Source organism: Dipodomys ordii, unplaced genomic scaffold, assembly GCF_000151885.1.
Source record: "Dipodomys ordii isolate 6190 unplaced genomic scaffold, Dord_2.0 Scaffold44, whole genome shotgun sequence".
Classification (NCBI taxonomy): Eukaryota; Metazoa; Chordata; class Mammalia; order Rodentia; family Heteromyidae; genus Dipodomys; species Dipodomys ordii.
Window position 1 is genome coordinate 9,329,202 of NW_012267260.1, and position 18,306 is coordinate 9,347,507.

The window sequence follows — 18,306 nt, forward strand, 5'->3', positions numbered from 1 at the left end:
TGGTAGAGTGCCTAGAAAATGAGTTTCTGAGACCCAACCTGTTCTGGGAACTATAGCCCAGCTGCTGACACTATTGTGATCTGTCTCTGGTCTATAGTTGATTCCTACAGTATGGATGCAATGTGAAAACTTTGCTGCATAAAGCCTATGGAGAGAAGACATGGAAACTGGCACCACAGAATCAGCTGCCACAGGAAGAATGAGAATGTCTGCTCTCTGGGGCCAGTGCAAAGTGCTCTAGGACTGAGGCTAACATCCACACGAAGATCCAGACTGAAGAGTACTTTTTAGAAATTGTCCAGGACCAAATCTGACTTCTCCTTTTCAGTGCTTGTTAAAAAGATGCTAGTGTACAGGTGAATTAGTTTCTCTTTAGTTTAATGTCCAACCTAGGCATCTATCTCATGTGCTATCACAATGTATGTATATGTAGATTATTCTTTCTCCCTCCTAGAGAAACATACAGATCCATCCATTCCCCAAATACTGTCACAAAACCTATGGCTAAGAAAAAAAAAATCTGTAGTTTGCTTTTTTGTGAAGGAATTACTGAGGCACCAGCATAAAAGTTGCTGAAAAGTTTTTTTTCTCCACTTAGGCAACCATGAAGTCCAATATACTTGAAATTGTCTTGTAAGTAGCCATAGCAAGAACTATGGTCCAGATGACATATCCAACAAGCAAATCACTTGTCAAAACTAAAGAATGAGGGATAACTGTTTTCCAGGTCCCACTGCTCACTCTCTTGAGTAGTTTTTACTTTTTCTTTGTTAAATAAACTCTTTACTACTGTAAAAACAAAACCACCTCCCTCCCACCAAAAAACCCCACCAAACTAAAAAACGAGATTCAGCAATATATGTCTCTGTACTTGTGGTCTTTTTAAAATCTTTTCATTCGCAGAGTCCAAAAATATCAGCTAGCGTGTAGACAGACAAAGATTCTTATTACCATAGATTAGATGACAGTATCTCAGAGAATTTATTGTTTCTATATCATAATATGGAACGTCCATGCCATCTCTAAATACAAAGCGTCCACTGAGGCAGTCAGCCTGAGATGCCCATCAGAGGATGAACACTGCAATCCATGGGAAGGAGCGGGATTCCGCTTCCCTGACTGTACTTCAAGTTGAGAAGGATGCTCTTCCTGCTGAGATGGCTGTCTGGCTTCTCCAGTCTACGTTAAGTGCTTGTGTACTGCTGGGCTGGCAAGTGTCTCCTTGTATCACCCCGAATCCACCAAATGTCAGTATCCTCAACAGTATGAAACAGGTCCTGACCGAAAAGGTGAGACAAAGGTTTGCAACTTCAATTTGCCAGGCCCCACGGCAATTATAACACTGAGCCACTTAAAATCTAAGTGGTTTTCTGTCCTGTAGCAAAGGGCAGAGTGTGACTGCCAGTGTCCCACTGGAAGAGTCGATCAATTTCCTGAACAGAGGGAAACAGTGCGAGGAATATAACCCTTGGCCCAAGGTTAGGACACCCGGATGATCTGTGTCATTGCTTCTTCATCAGCTTGGCTTGGATCCTAGAGACAAAGACAGCACAATAATGACTTAAAGCAATAGGGAACTTCTGGATGTCATTAACTTGTCTGCACATATGGTTTAAAGCACAGCTACATTAGGAAAGAAGAGACAATGGGGCTTATTCCTTAGTAACACGTAAAGCCTGGCCTGGCTCTCTATTAGAAAACCCTCCAGAGATAACAGAATGTATTTTTCCCAGGCACTGTGAGTTGTTATCCCTTCAGGGTCATAAGGATATTCCGTTGCTGAGAAGCCTCAAAGAAACCATGATGGCATGATGTTTCATTATTTTCTGATTATTATATCCAAATACTGAATATTTACCAGGACTGGAAAAAGCAGGTGCGGCTTTTTTTTCTTTTTAATGGGACTTGAACTCAGGGTATGGGTGGTGGCCCTGGGCTTTTTTGCTCAAGGCTAGCTAGATCTCTATCACTTGAACCACAGCTTCATTTCTAGGTTTTTCGTGGTTAATTGAAGCTAAGAGTCTTACAATCCCTACTCAAGCTGGTTTCCAATTACCTCTTCAGACTTCAGTCTCCTGAGTAGCTAGGATTACAGGTATGAGCTCAGGCTGGTTTCCAATTGCCTCTTCAGACTTCAGTCTCCTGAGTAGCTAGGATTACAGGTATGAGCCACCAACATGCTGCTAGAACATATATACTTTACATTCATTTTGAAGATAAACTTGAAGCTTGAATGGGTAAAGTGGTGTGCCTGAACTAGAGCCAGAAAGTCAGGAGTCAGCAAGGGCTAACTTAAGTCTTTGACTCCAACTTAACCCTTTCACTCAACTCTGGATGCTGCTTTTCACTTAACATCTGCAGTGTTAAATCCTGCATCAGTCCAGCAGACTCTGCAATATTCTACAAGAACACTTTAGTTCTTCCACATATAACTCTGAAACCTGAGTAGGGAACATCTGAGAAAAGGCTCAAAGTCTTCCGGAGGTGCAAGGACTGGTGCTGGATCTTAAACCACAAGGAAGACCCACAGCATCTCCTGAGCATGCATCACTCACAAGGCACAGTGCTAAACACTTGTCCAGTGTTATAATATGGTAATATCGCATGAACTGCCCACAGCATTCTTGTGAACTAGGCAAGAGTGTTCCACTTTACAGATGATGGGACAGCTTAAAAGAGGCTAAGTACATGTCTTAACATGGTCATCGTGTTAACATCTAGAATTAGGAGAGCTCCTAGCACAATGGCCTCCTATAGCTGATATTTACAGTTAATATTTACAAACTACACGAGTGAGTAACAGAACTATAAGTAACAGGACTGCCAGCATTAAAGGAATGATTACTATTCATGTGTAGGGACACAGAAAACTGTGTGTGACTACTGACAGGAGTAATGGGACTTGCTTATAAGCTCTAAATAAATTGATATTTGATGCATCAATAAGGAACTAGAATGCATCCTTGAGCTTAAACTATTTGATCAGAAATGCATAAGGTGAACTGGAGGAGACCGGAAGTCAACTGAAAGGACACTGCAATAGTGTGGTGGAATGTTAGAATAAGACAGAATCAAGGGCTGGGAAGGTTGCTCAGTGGTAGAGTGCTTGCCTTGTATGTATGAGGTCCTGGGTTCAATTCCTCAGCACCACATAAACAGAGAAAGCCGGAAGTGGCACTGTGGCTCAAGTGATAGAGTGCTCACCTTGAGTGGAAGAGCTCAGGGACAGTGCCCAGGCCGAGTTCAGGCCCCACAACCAACCAAAAAAAAAAAAAAAGACAGAATCAAGTATTGTAAATGTTTGATGCAACAAACATCTACTGAGTACTTGTTCAGAATGACATACTATACTAGTCTGATAAATGCAAGAGAAAAAAAATTCCTCTACCCACTATATAACCTATCCTCTAGGGAAAGGAAGAATCTTAAACAACTAGACAAAACAATTTAATGACTGTTGTATTCTATAGAAAAAAACAGAAATTGTGAGAAAATGCTGGAAAAGTGACCTCTCTGGAAATAGGGCAGGCTATAAATGACCTTTCTGGTCTAAACCAAGGCCTTAAAAGAAAACAACAACCATGCAAAGAAATGGAGTAAAGAGCATTACAGGCTGGAAATCAATTTTAAGAATAAAGAACAGATGGGTGAACAGAGTAAAATCAGAGACCAAACAAAATGGGCTAAAGACAGGCTTGTTGGACAATGTAAAGATTTTGGATTTTGGTCCAACTATCAATAGGAGATGGTTGGAATTGGAGGAGGTGAAGCAGGATGGGGATGGGATCAGATACCATATTAAGATGTGGAGAATGGAAAGACAGGACAAGATTTGGAAGAAGTAAGACCACCAGGCAACAGTTTGATTAATCCCAGCAAAGGAAAACAGGATTAGACCAGGCTGGGTTATCAGTTGGGAAGGAAAAATGTGTATGGATTCAAATTATGTTAGAGATAAAACCAAGAGGGTTTCTTTAAGAATCGGACTATTCAGGCTTTACTCACTGGGCAAATGGTCATGTCACTTGTTTAGATGAGTGGCAGGTTTAGGTGTAAGAAACAAATAAAACTAAGTGTTCTATTTTTGATACAATGACCCAGAATGCATTAAAGATAATTAATAGAGTTAGATATGAGCAAGCCAGTATCACACAGATGTTAACAGTAAACTCTGTAATTAGGCTACCTGGGTGTAATGTCAGTTGAGTGTTTTATTTTTTTATTTTTTGCTAGTCCTGGGGCTTGAATTCAGGGTCTGGGCATTGTCCCTGGGCCTCTTTGTGCTCAAGGCTAGCGCTCTACCACTTGAGCCACAGCACCATCTCTGGCTTTTTCTGAGTAGTTTTGTTAGAGATAAGAGTCTCACAGACTTTCCTGCCTGGGCTGGCTTCAAACCACAATCCTCAGATCTCAGCCTCCTAAGTAGCTAAGATTACAGGTATGAGCCACTGATGTGTGACCGAGCATTTTGATCTCAGGCAAAGTACTTCTCAAAACCTCAGATTCAATGTAAAATGGCAGTGAGTCCATTCTTTTCACATGGTCTTGAGGTTGCCCTAGAGACTCCATGGAAAAAAAGAAAAGCTTATCAAAGTGCTTAAGGCGGTGTGGTCACACTGGGTGAGCTGCTGCTGTGATCATACTAAGGCGGTGTGGTCACACTGGGTGAGCTGCTGCTGTGATCATACCAAGAGTGTGGTCACACTGGGTGAGCTGCTGCTGTGATCATACTAAGGCGGTGTGGTCACACTGGGTGAGCTGCTGCTGTGATCATACTAAGGCGGTGTGGTCACACTGGGTGAGCTGCTGCTGTGATCATACCAAGGCGGTGTGGTCACACTGGGTGAGCTGCTGCTGTGATCATACTAAGGCGGTGTGGTCACACTGGGTGAGCTGCTGCTATGATCATACCAAGAGGCAATATAAAACTTAGTCCTCAAAAAATTAAGACTTTCAAGAAATAGTTATGACTGAGACAAAAAAAAAGAGGAGAGTAAGGCCAATGGATTAAAGACCAGCAGTGCTTTTATGATCAAATACAAACTAAGAAAACACAATTCTGTACTTAGGGGTGAAAAAGTGAAAGCATTCTGCTGAAGAAATACGAGGTAATAAAGGTAAAAACGAGAGGTCTGTGTCTCCTTACCTGCATATGGGGACTGTCCTTTTCTTTTGGGGAGAAAAACCGCCCACCTTCCCCACGCTTCCGAGCCATGGCATGACGGTGCCGGGACTCATGCAGGTATTTCTGAACAGAGAAGTAATACTACTTGATTAGCAGCTAGAATCAAGAATGAGGTACAGCACAAATTTCAGCCTTAAAAGTTTAAGTCAACAGTGATCAATTTAGGACTGTGGGACAATTAAAACTGGACAGTGGAAAATACTTTGGATAAAGCACTTATCTGGTTACCACAGACAATTATTGTTAAGAATATGAAGGCTAAATTATTATTTTTTTTGGTCAGTTGTGGGGCTTGAACTCTGGGCCTGGGCACTGTCCCTCAGCTCTTCAGCTCAAGGTCAATGCTCTACTACTTGAGCCACAGTACCACTTCTGGTTTTCTGAGTGGTTTATTGAAGACAAGAGTCTCATGGCCTTTCCTGCTGGGGCTGGCTTTGAACCATGATCCTCAGATCTCAGCCTCCTGAATAGCTAGGATTACAGGTGTGAGCCACCAATGCCTGGTTGGCTAAATTAATTTTAAGGTACCTTTCTTGTTTCCTTCACTTCTAGCCTAGAGCCAAAGCCACCACTGTGCACTCTGAATGCACATTAAAAATATTAGGCCATAGAACTAAAAGTATGGCTCAAGTGGTACAGCACCATTTGGGTTGAGCAAAAAAACTAAGCAAGAATGTGAGGCGCTCTACCTACTACCGGCACACACACACATATATCCACATAATCAGGCCTGTAAGACAGGAGATGGTAGTGAGAACTATGGAATTGTGCTACCAGTCCAGGATTATTATTATTATTTTAATTTTTTTTGGGTCTGGTCGTGGGGCCTGAACTCTGGGCCTGGGCGCTGTCCTTCAGCTCTTCAGCTCAAGGCTAGCACTCTAGTGCTCTACCACTGAGCCACCTTCCCAGCCCAAGTCCAGGATTATTTGCATACTTCTTTCACGTAAGGAAAAACAATCTCGTTTGCGCCACTGTTTTGTTTTGTTGTTATAATTACAGCTCCATGGAGCAACAACAAATGCTAACTCTAAGAAAAGGTAACAGTTCTCTAACTTCCCTCGGTTGGAATGCTCTCAAGGAAACACACCATCTAAATTCAAAGTTGTCTCAATAGTGGAACCCTGCTGCTTACTTACTGGGTCTTTCCCAGTGTTATACATACCCTTCTCTCCTTTGGGATTTTCCCTTCTGCTTCCAGCTTAGCCCGGGCTTGCCTTCTCTTAAGGATGCGGTGGTACTGTTTTGCATTCACATAGAGTGGCTCTTCTTCAAGCATCTCTGCTCCAGGCAGAGGGATTCTTTGGATAGCGGGAACAGAGCCAGCTCCAGGTACCATCTGTGTAGCAGAAGAGAAGGGCTTCTTAGTGGGATAAAGTATGGACACAAGCAAAGTTTCTGGATGCCTGCTAATCAAATCTACTTCCCTCTGAATGCCACCCAAAGTAACTTTTATAGGGTGTTTGGCTAAATATGGATTCTTGGAGAATATTTACACGAAGGCCTTATATTTATAACAGATAATTCTGTTACAGGTGAAGAAAAGCCATTGAAATAACCACGTCTAACTTCATGCTCCATTGCCAGCCACAGACAATGCAACAGCACAAGGGAAGGCAGGTATAAACTGACAAGAGTGTCTACAGTTATGAAAGCAATTTAGTTCATTTACTGTATAATTAAATTAGAATTTTTCTAAAAACAAAAAAAAATCACTATGCTATACATATATGATAAAATAAGTAACAGGTTCCTTAACCACTCCAATCTCTTCCCAACTCTGATGATTCTTCCTGTAGCTTCTCGTACTTACTCCTGATTTACCCATTGTAGCCACTGTGCACTGAACTCCTATAATCACACATGGGGATTCAGCTGTTACTCTCACCAGGTATTTTTGGTATCTCTATCAATTACAATTGTTGTAGTTTTTACCCTCCCCCCCACCATTGGCAATATATTTGCTATTTCTCAAAGATCAGTAGCCTATTCTTCCTTTATCTGCTGCACCTAGAATAGTTTGAGACACACAGTAGGTGCTCAGAAGGAATTACAATCCATTGCAATTAATTAATTAATCAGGCATTTACATATCCATTACCATAAGTGATGCATTTCAATCTAAAAGTCAACAACATGACCACATTTTTACAAGACATTTTGACTTTCAAGTTCAAGAAATTTGTGGGCAGACACATGGAAAACTACAGTACACAAGAACAGTAAATTGAAGATTCAGTTTCCTTACCATGACCATTCCACCTGAATTGACCACGTTGCCTGCCACTGGTAGTGTCACAGTGACAGTCCCTTGCCCACTGCTGGTTGTGTTGGTGTTGGCTCCTGTCTGAACAATCTGTGCTCCTGCCAAACTGGCTGCTGGGATGGTGATCATGCCTGAAACAGGGACTGTAACTTTAAGAAAATAAAACATACAACAAAACAAAACAAAACAAAACAAACCAGGTACACAGAACAGAAAGAAGGGCACAGAATTAGTCCCTCTTCTATCTGGCACTCAGTTGTCCACCCTGGAAAAACATACTGAAAACACAAGGAGGAGGAAAGTGCTTTCCACTCTCTTACTCTGGTTTGTTGCATATAATCCAAGTAGTCATATCTTTAACATTACTGTCGAAGGCTCAGTCCTGAGTACCTCTATCCTTCAGTATTTCCCTGAGATGTTCCAATATCAGTTTTCATAAGGAGGTGAGAAACTCTAAAGGCCTCTCTTTCTATAGGCCAGCCTGGCTACCTGTATGTGGTGAGAGAGCTATACCCACCGCATATAAAGATTTTATAAATCTATAATGGCTAACCCTAAACTGACAATGAATCATTAGAGGAAAAATACTTGCCAAATAAAGCTTCACTTATATATCATCTATTCCTATTACATACATTTTTTAAGGGCATTGCACTGTATTTATTTGTTCACTGTATGTATTTGTTTCAACCAGAGGTTGAAAACTCTTCTTTACTCTTAGTAAAGTGCTGCATAAACAGTGAATATACATATTTTTGGAATACCCCAGAAAACAAATAAAGCATAAATAGCAACAGCACTCTAAAAATGTCAATGTGGTTACTTATTGATTTCTTTTTTTTTGGGTCTGGTCATGGGGCCTGAACTCTGGGCCTGGGCACTATCCCTCAGCTCTTCAGCTCAAGGCTAGCACGCTACCACTTGAGCCGCAGCACCACTTCCTGCTTTTTTCTTTTTTGCTTATGTGGTGCTGAGGAATTGAACCCAGGGACTCATGCATGCAAGGCAAGTGCTCTACCACTGAGCCACCTTCCCAGCCCTGATTGACTTCTTTACCAATAAATAAATTCCACATTTCTTTTTATTCGGGTCTGGTCATGGGGCCTGAACTCTGGGCCTGGGCGATGTCCCTCAGCTCTTCAGCTCAAGGCTAGTGCTCTACCACTTGAGCTACAGCACCACTTCCGGCTTTTTTTTCTTTTTGCTTATGTGGTGCTGAGGAATCGAACCCAGGGCCTCAGGCATGCAAGGCAAGCGCTCTACCACTGAACCACCTTCCCAGCCCTAAATTCCACATTTCTAATCTTCTATTTACAAACATTTCTTCTCTATGAACATGAAGGAATAATCCCTTGGACCAATGTTTTTTCTGTTTTTGTTTTTCGTGCCAGTCCTGGGGCTTGAATCAGGGCCTGGTCGCTGTCTCTGAGCTTTTGTATTCAAGGCTATCACTCTACCATTTCAGCCACAGCTTCACTTCCAGCCTGTTTGGTTATAATTGGAGATAAGAGTCTCATGGACTTCCCTGTCTGGGCTGGTTTTGAACCTTGATCCTCAGATCTCAGCCTCCTGAGACACTAGGATTATAGACATGAGCCACAGACTCCTGGCTTTGGACCAGTGTTTTCTGATGCACTCAGTTACTTTCAGGGGATTGAAAAGATGTCATGAGAAGTCCCAGGGAAATTTATGGACATATTTACCTTGCTGGAGAATGGTGCCATCTGCATTAACTGGCTGATAGACAATGGTCTGTCCTTCAGCAGTCTGTGCTACTTGTTGCCCCTGGACAGCAATCTGCTGTTGTGTCTGCAGGAAGGAAATGAGACAAGTCAATAGATTTCAAAGACACAGGAAGAAAAAGTGTTAATACTTCTTAACAACAACAACAAAATACAATCACAAATGCTTTTCTTCATATGGTCTTTCTATGTAGAATATCTGGCCCTTCCAAGTTAGTTTTTCCCCAGAGCAGAAGGAATTACCTGGGTCTGGCCAGCGGTGACAGCTGTCTGGGGCTGCTGGATAATGATCTGCTGGGTCTGGCCCTGCTGGCCCTGCACCTGCACAGCCTGTCCACCTTGGATCTGTATCTGCCCTGGTGGGACCAACTGTATCTGCGGAAGGAACATAAGAAAGGATAGCATCTCAATGACACCCTTCTCTTTTTGTCTCTGAATGCTAAACAAATTCCTCTAGAAAGCAGGAAGTGTTCCCAAGAGGGAAAAAGACATGAGTCCTATTCTGTCCTCAGATATAAATTAGTGATACATTTTCTATTTATGAAATGATCAGAGAATTTTGAATACTGTCTGGCTATCTGACATTAAGCAATCAATGCTCACTTTTAAAAAGATAGTTATTTTATTTTTTTAAAAGTATGTTTATTTAGAAAGACATTTTGGCCAGATGGCTCATGTCTATCATCCTAGCAATTCAGGAGGCTGAGATCTGAGGATCAAGGTTCAAGGTCTGAAGTCAGCCCTGGCAGAAAAATCCAAGAGACTATTATCTCCAACTAACTAGCAAAAAGCTAGAACTGGAAGCCTGGCTCAAGTGTAGAACATCAGCCATGATGGAAAAAACTGTGAGCCAAGGCCCTGAGTTCAAGCCTCAGTATTAGCTAAGAAGAAAAGTAAACTGTGTAAGATGATTTCCAACTAGAAACAAAACTTACCCTTAGGGTGGTCCAACATATATCACATCAAAAATTAAACTAAATTCTCATTGTTATAGGAAGTGTCAGCTTTCACTGTCCAGCAATTGAAGATCATGTATATCTTTGTTTTTCCTGGAGGGATCAAATTTGTGCATAGTTCTGCTTTGTATCACTGGCATTACAAAGGCAGAAAACTGACTAAATGAAACTATCAGGTGGGAAGCAAGTAACTGTAACACCAACTGTCAAGTAGCTCACACCTTCCTGTTCTACTGATACACTATCTAGACACTTTTTAAAAATCCTACTCACCTGCTGCAAACCCTGTGTACCAGATACAGGTACTTGCATGATGGTCTGGCCTTGTCCACCAGGGACGGCCTGGACCATGATGGGTTGACCAGTTGATGTAATCAACTGGCCTCCACTGACTTGGACCATTAATGGCTGCCCCTGGACCTACAAAGAAATGAAACAAGAACAATGAACTATCATAAGAAAAAAGTTTTTCCTCCCCCCCCTCACTCAAACTGGAATTATTCTGCTCTTTGGCCAGAGGGGGAAATGGTAGAAGCACTGAGAAGATAAATCTTAAGTCCTCAAGTTACCTTCTTCAAATATCTCTGCTATCTGACTAAATGCTAAGTTGAATAGACTAGGGTCAGATGTCAGGGTGCATACCTAAGGTGCCTGGGACGTTTCAGTAGACGTAAGGCATATATTACCAAACACAGTCTAAATTCATGACAAATATCAAATTGAGACATCCGAGGCATTTTCCTTTTCAATCCAATGCCTAGCAAAGGTCTCTCGTGGGGGCTGGAGCAAAATCAGGGACAGGGTGGTGATATCAGCAGAGGGCAAATTCAAAAGAAACTACGGGAGGCAAATGAAACTATGTAGCCCTCATTCCTGGAGCCAGAATTGCAAGTGCTCTGAAAAGGTATGCAGAAGATCCTTTTTCAAGCAGAAGTGAAATGTTTACCTTTCACCCTCTTCACCTAATTTTGAGGATTCTAGGTAATTTGTTGCTTGAAGAACCCACTACTAAAGCCATCCTGAAAATATTTTGGGGTCAGTTGGCAACTTCCATAGTAGAGCTTTTCACAATGGAGGCTAATATATGCAGTTACTGGAGTTTTATCAGAAATACTGACGAATAATGAAATCAGGGAAGTCAAGCATACAAACAGAATTTTCAGTTTTCAAGCTCTTATGAATCAGACTACTCTAGGAATGAGGTCAAGGAAAGTGCTGTCACAACTTGAATGTCAATGTGAACATAACTAGAATATTTTAGAGTGGCTAAAATGTAAGTTACTTTAGACATGAACAGGAAGGATCAATGGAATAGCTGAAAGTTCAAAACTTTCATTTTCCAAGCCTATTTTGAAGAACTACTTTAACAGAATAAAAGAATACACGACTATTCTTGTGTGCGTGAGACAGAGGAGAAGGGGTTGGCACAGGGGCTTGAACTCGTGGCCTAATGCCATTGCTTGGTTTGCTTGCTCACAACTGGTGTTCGCCACTTGAGCCATACCTCAGTTGATATTTTGATGGTTAATTGGAGATGGGGAGTACTTTTCTGCCAGGACTGGCTTTAAACCACCTTCCTCCAGGTCCCAGCCTCTTGAGTAATTAGGATTACAGACATGAGCTACTAAACTACTATTCATTCTCAATGATAGTAAATGTATGTTCCAATAACAGTAATGCATTCAAAGTCAATTTGTCCTTAATGAGTAGCTTAAGACAGAAAGTACTGCTACCATCAATGTATAGGAGTCTTCAGGAACATATAAATCCTAGGTTTTGATAAACTTCCCTTTGAGAAACTACGTTTTAAGGGCTTTATAGCCTGACTCATGCTGTCTCTTAAACTTTCCTTTCTTCTCCACTGAAATTCCCTGTGCCACACCAAGGGTGCACATTCTGCATTAGGACAGGTTTATCTAAAGACTAGCTGCATGAACAACTAAGAAAACGATTTTAAACTCTCTAAAAAGTAATGTGACTCTTAGTTGAAAGGTTTCCATTACTTCTATACTGTGTTTTCATTTCTTTGAAATACAATCTACACAAGTAGTTAACACAAGTTTAAGCCACACCATTAGTAATTTTCTGGTTATCTATCATCTTAATTTCCTCCCACACTGACATGCCATACGTGCACATGAGCAAACACCGGAGACTTGGAAGAGCTCCCTCTTCATAGCATATGAATGATCACAAGGACACATGCATCAAAGAAGCCATTCAGTTAAGAGCATGTTATACTCCCATTCTACAAGTGGTTAACAACAATCCAAAATACTGTTTTCTATATTAATAAGGTAAAGCAAGCATGACTAAAAAGCTGTTGAACTCCAAGATTGCAATCCAGTTGGGGAGTACCTACAAACTGAGCTTCTTGCTGAGTTATGTTGGGAAGTAGCTTCGTGTCACCACTTACTACTTACTAGTGGCAGAGCAGGGAGGGGTGGCAGTGGTGACAATAAGGGGTAGTCAGCTGCAGGATGCTTAGCAGCACTCAGAAGAAAGTGAGATGCTAACTTAACCCACAATGACTACTCTGAATCACTTCCAATTCAATGGAGGGAAAAAGCACAGGAATCCACATCTTATCAAATTTCTCAAAAATCTGGTTGTTTTAGTAATCTACAGACACAGAAAGGACTAGTGCTTCTCCTCCTGTTTTTATATAGGAACTGGCCAAATTATATCCCCCCAATTTAGGACATTTAACATGGCCACATATAATATTAAGGAATGGCATTAGTTAACTAAGGTTTCTCTTAAGTCCTCCCCCTCCCCCTGCTGTAGCACATTTATGTAACTGGTTAAGAATTCTCATATTGGTTCTACTAACACCTAAACCTTAGAATCACATTCCATCTCTGCCCAGTACTTGTTACAAAAGACTGGGCATTATTCCTCCAGAAGGGAAGTGAAAAAGCAGTAAGCAGGAGATTACAAGATCAGGAGCTTAGACATTATTACTCTGTAGCTCAGTCACTATTTTAGCAAAAAAAAAAAAAGTATAATTTCATTTGTATGTTTCCTTCTCTAGTATAATACAAATTCATGAAATTTCACTATGCAATTGGAGTTGAGTTTTGAGTACTGAGTTCTACTACCACTTGTAAGAATTTCTGTCACTTCTTTAGCATCCCTCAAGCATTCCCAAAGAAATATACTAGCCAAATAAAAATTTCAGAATATCATACAGCAGTCACTATATGACTTGGAATCAAACATTAGGAAATGGACACTGAATAACCTCAAAGACAAGTTAGCAGCATGAGACACATGCAAATGACTCAGCCATTCCTATTTGAAATCCTACTACAAAGAGCACCAGATGGGAGAGAAGTAGTACATGCAGTGCTCATAGAGAGCCAGAGAGGGCACCACTACCTGGAGGGTCTGGACTTGCTGGCCTGAGGCGGATGCCACCTGAGCCTCAGTCTGCAGCTGGACAGCAGTGACACCACCCTGCTGCTGAGAACAGGAACACGAAGAGCTTGAAATGTGTCAGGAAGGAAATCTATAGCTCAAGACATGACATCGCTTTACCTCATCTTTCAAAAGCCTCAGCCTACAATAGACTTTGGGTACACATCCCCGTACTGCATCTGTTGTGCAGGAGGATCAAGCCCTCTCCCCAGAGTGGACCTCAAAATGAACACCACTCAGAAAGGTCAACATTACAACATCATTTTACACAACAGTTTGTCATGCAGTCCTTCCCTACAGATACAGGAATTTCATCTTTCAGCTTACACAACGATCCCAATGTTCTTTTTCTTTGCTTCCCAAGTTCCTAAGAATAAAATTAGGTTTCAACAGTCTGGAACGTATAATAAGTTCTCAGTCTTACATACAGTCATTAAGAAAGAAAAAATGAGCTTATCACTGTGAATCAAAAACATGTTTACCACATCATTGCTTAGATGTCTCAAACTAAGATTTATTTCTCGCCGACTGGCTTGCCTTAGAAACTATGTTTCCAGTGATTCAATTTTAATTTCCTATCTCTGTAAGTCCTCACAGAAGAAGTCCACCCCACTGGGGCACTGCCTGGAGGTCCCTCGGAAATTCCTTCTCACAATGGAAGGAAGCTACAGAGTCACCCAGCTAATGTGGAAGAGAGGGACAGCAAGGGGAGACATAATTATGGTCTTAACCAAGAGCAGCCCCTTCCTTTGAGCATTAGACAGGATCAACTCACTGTCAATACTCCCTGTACTCTCTCCACTACCTATCTTAAAAAAAACTCAGCTTAGTTCTGTTGTGAAGACAAAAGAGTCGCAAGTTATCAATGTGGATTGAAGGTCAAAGGGAAGCATAATAAACATCTTTAGACATTATTTAGAAAATCTTTGTCAAGTTTTTCTAAAATAAATCCAGGTATAAAGCATCAGAAAATATCTGTATATAAATTCAAGCATGCAGCTTATCATATTTAGGAAATAAACCAGTAGCAGGAATTCCTTCTTCATATGTACTTATCCATAAGAGTGGCTGTTGAAATATTACCCTAATGTTAAATTAGAACTTTTCAGAAATACTATGGTGGATATATTACAGAAGAGTGGATTTTCTGAAGCTGACCATTGTCTACTGTGACCAAATCTTTACTAAATCACAAGTTTGTTTAAACAAGAAGAGAAACAATGGAATTGGACTGAGGGACAGAGATAGAGACAGACAACAGACAGACAGACAGAGAATGTCCCAATTGCCATCATCTGAAAAATAGACTAGGGGTCTCATTTTCAGTGAGATAAAAAGGGTATAAACCACGGGGTTGGGAAGGTGGCTCAGTGGTAGAGCGCTTGCCTTGCATGCATGAGGCCCTGGGTTCGATTCCTCAGTACCACATAAGCAGAAAAAAAAAGCCGGAAGTGGTGCTATGGCTCAAGTGGTGGCGTGCTAGCCATGAGCTGAAGAGCTGAGGTACATCGCCAGGCCCAGAGTTCAGGCCCCAAGACTGGACCACCCCCCCTCCCAAAAAAAAGGGTATAAACCAGATTCTCGTCGACAATGCTTTAGAAACTGGCCAGGCCCAGTATTTTACAAGAGCGGGTACTTTTTAACTAATTCCCAGAGCGATCTACAGTGCTTCTATCAGCCCTGCTGTGACCTTCAAGCAGTCTTGTTTCCATACCTGCTGCTGGATCTGCCCAGCCTGCACAACAATCTGCTCTGTAGAACTATTGCTGTTTGTTGTATATTGCTCCATGGCCCTTCTGAGTTAGAATCCTGTACACAGTACGCTTCGCTCTGGAGATTCAGAAGGTGTTGAGGTGACACACTCCGACTAGAGAAAGTTAAGAGAGAAACTAAAATGAGATTGTCAATAAAGGCCCTGTCAGACAATTAACCTCAATGATACCACTGTTATGGAGTATTTGTAAGAAAACAGGTTAAAAGAATAGGAAGTGCTCATATTCATTTAATCCATATGTATCCAATTAGGATCACATGGCATAATCATAACAAACCACAGCATTTTCATGTTTTAAAAATGCTCCTAAGTCACTTCTTACTGGCAACCTTACCTTTCAGTACTATTAGAGCAACACATGCATCTTACTCATTAAGGTATCTTTGTTGCAAGGCTGTCTAACACGGATTATTAGGTCTGCATGTGTCTCTGAAGCTGTCCACCAACCACGTTGCTTGACTCCAGTATATATGGAAACAATTTAAAACATCAAGGTGTATTATTTATTACATAGTTTGTACCAGGCCTAAAGGTAAGTATTTGCTCACCAAATTCCGTCCTATAAACATGCATAATTAATGTGTCAATTCAAAAACAAAAACCTCCATTCAACAGAACTAAATAAAAAAAGCTCTAGCAAAGGTTTTGGAGTTGTACTGTAATCCGGAGTAATTACACTAATGACAATACTTACAACTAGATAGGGTAGCTCCCCCAGGGTAATGTTCCAAGGCCTCCAGTGGGTGCCTGAAACTTTGAACAGTATCACATTCTGCACATACTGGGTTTTTATTTGCCTTGCAATGTTGCTCCCAATTACCAGTGTATCTGGTCCTTCCCTGCTTTATGCACTGGTGCCTCCTTAGCATTACCACTTGAGTGATGCTGCCTCACATTGGACGGAGAGCAACAGAGCTCACTAACCAAGGTCTAGATCTCTCAAACATCCCTTTTGTCTTTAGAAGTTGATCCTATCCGGTATTTGGTTCAGTAGTAGAAAGGTCACTAGCACAATATTCAAGGGTGTAATATAAACATTTAGGAAGATGTGTACTGAGACCTCAAATTTTATTCTGAAATGACCTAAAAGATGGATCCATGGATGACAAGTGTTTGGTATGGCAAGTATAAGCTAATGGTAGGTATATAGGTTCATAAACCTTTTCAACTTCACAGTGTTTGAAATTTTTTACAGTTGGGAAAAATATAAGATTTAATTAAAATAAAAAAACCGATTAAGCCTATTTCCCATAACCCAAATGAACGCATTATATATACGTATGAGTTATTGATAGGATAGCTATGTCACCATAGCTATACCATATACTTTTCCAGATCATTGTGAGTGCCTGCTATACACATTTTTGGCTCTATTATAGAATGACATAGACTAGTCAATGGAGCTAATAATATGACTAACAAAATAAGTCAATTGACAGTTTCTTCTCATTGCCTATTGACCAACTGGTTTTCACAGTAGTCAGTTCTGAATTTGGTTGGCAGGAATCAGTACTTGTAGAGTACAGAAAATCGTATTGTGTACTAAAAAATCAATACAACTCTATCTCAATCAAGTTGATCCACAAAACAAAGATCATGCTCTCTGCTTTAACACCTTCACCTACCCTCCATCCGCTTCTTGCATGCATTTTTTCTATCTTATGAGACTAAGATATAAAATATAACTTGAAGCATGAGAATGTATAAAAAAATACAGATTTTCATCTTAATTTATCCTCGAAACACAAATGTTCCAATGAAAGAGCAATTAAACCCACTATATGCTGAAGAATAAAAATAGTAGCTTCAAATCGAGTGGCAATTTTCTCACATTTTGTAGAGCTTGTTACTGAGACTGCTAATGGCGAGTGCTATAAGCCACTGGTTTCAGAGAAGCCATATGTTCTAACTTCTGTGAACTTCAGTTAGTAGAACTGCAACACAATGTGATCCTCAGATCTCAGCCTCCAGTGTAGCTAGGATTATAGTGTGAGCCACTGCTGCCTGGCTGTTCTTTTTCCTTTTTTTGGAGACAGGGTCTCACTCTGTACCTCAGCTGGATTCAAACCTTTGATCTTGTTATCTCAAGCTCTCAGGAGCTGGGATTACAAGTGTGTCTAGCCTTTCTAACTTTTTAAAAAACCACAAACCACAGATTTATTTATTTATTTATTTATGTTGGTGTGGTGCTTGAACCCTGGGCCTGGGCACTGTCCTGAGTGCTTCAGCTCAAGGCAAGCGCTCTACCACTTGAGCCACAGAGTCACTTCCCATTTTTTTGGTGGTTAATTGGAGATAAGTCTTATGGGCTTTCCTGCCTCCCGAGTAGCTAGGATAACAGGCATGAACCACCAGCGCCGGGCAAGAAATATTTTGTATTACAACTTGATATATACAGAATCATACACAACAAATGGAAGCGAAACAAGTTTCATGAAATACTTTTCTTTATATAACATAAGTATGCATTTTACATTCCATTTTAAGAACAAACTTAGCTATTTCACAACTAAAAAAAAAATCAATGTATCCTTTTATCTGTGTTTGGTCAAAGACTAGGAAAGGGCCACCCAACTTCCCTATCCTCCTACAGAGGTTTCTGGAGTGGATCTTCCTAATTTGCTCCTTGTCATTAATGATATCCAATGTGCCACTGTTCTAAGAGTTTTAGAAATAAAGTATCTTCTGAATTGGTACTAAGTGCGAGAACATAGATGATGATAATGGAAGGGGTGAAGACAGAAAAAAAAAGACAAAAATTTCAGCATGTGATAAGCATACTATTACTCTCTTACATGCTCAGCCAAGAGGTTGTTCTGTAGAGCATGAGACTCTAGAGGCATTGAGGAAGAGTAGGAGATGCCCAGTGAAGAAACTATTTGTGGCTTTGAAGTGACCGCATGGATCCATTTCCAGATACCAAGGTTAAACCATCCAATATACAAGTTTTTTTTTTTTTTTTT

At 40.8% G+C, this 18,306-nt stretch overlaps 1 protein-coding gene across 3 annotated transcripts; it reads right to left on the bottom strand.

Moving 5' to 3' along the window:
* Window positions 1-957: 957 nt before the first annotated feature.
* Window positions 958-15,431, bottom strand: Nfya (nuclear transcription factor Y, alpha). Of its 3 annotated transcripts, XM_013019255.1 has the most exons (9): window positions 15,284-15,431; window positions 13,528-13,614; window positions 10,423-10,569; window positions 9,437-9,568; window positions 9,155-9,260; window positions 7,434-7,600; window positions 6,351-6,524; window positions 5,147-5,248; window positions 958-1,533 (listed from the first exon to the last, which is right to left on the bottom strand). In XM_013019255.1, the coding sequence occupies exons 1-9, from the start codon at window positions 15,356-15,358 to the stop codon at window positions 1,480-1,482; spliced, it is 1,044 nt and encodes a 347-aa protein (XP_012874709.1). In that variant the 5' UTR covers window positions 15,359-15,431; the 3' UTR covers window positions 958-1,479. The 3 variants fall into 3 exon arrangements, with proteins under 3 accessions (XP_012874709.1, XP_012874708.1, XP_012874707.1); XM_013019254.1 differs by lacking the exon at window positions 13,528-13,614 and having other exon boundaries at window positions 7,434-7,582; XM_013019253.1 differs by lacking the exon at window positions 13,528-13,614.
* Window positions 15,432-18,306: the final 2,875 nt, after the last annotated feature.

Coding starts and splice junctions, on each gene's coding strand:
- Nfya (XM_013019255.1), bottom strand. CDS start 15,358: ATGGAGCAATATACAACAAACAGCAATAGTTCTACAGAGCAGATTGTT. Junction 9,261..9,436: donor TCACCGCTGGCCAGACCCAG/GTAATTCCTTCT, acceptor TCCTTCCTGCAG/ACACAACAGCAGATTGCTGT. Junction 5,249..6,350: donor AAATCCCAAAGGAGAGAAGG/GTATGTATAACA, acceptor TTCTCTGTTCAG/AAATACCTGCATGAGTCCCG.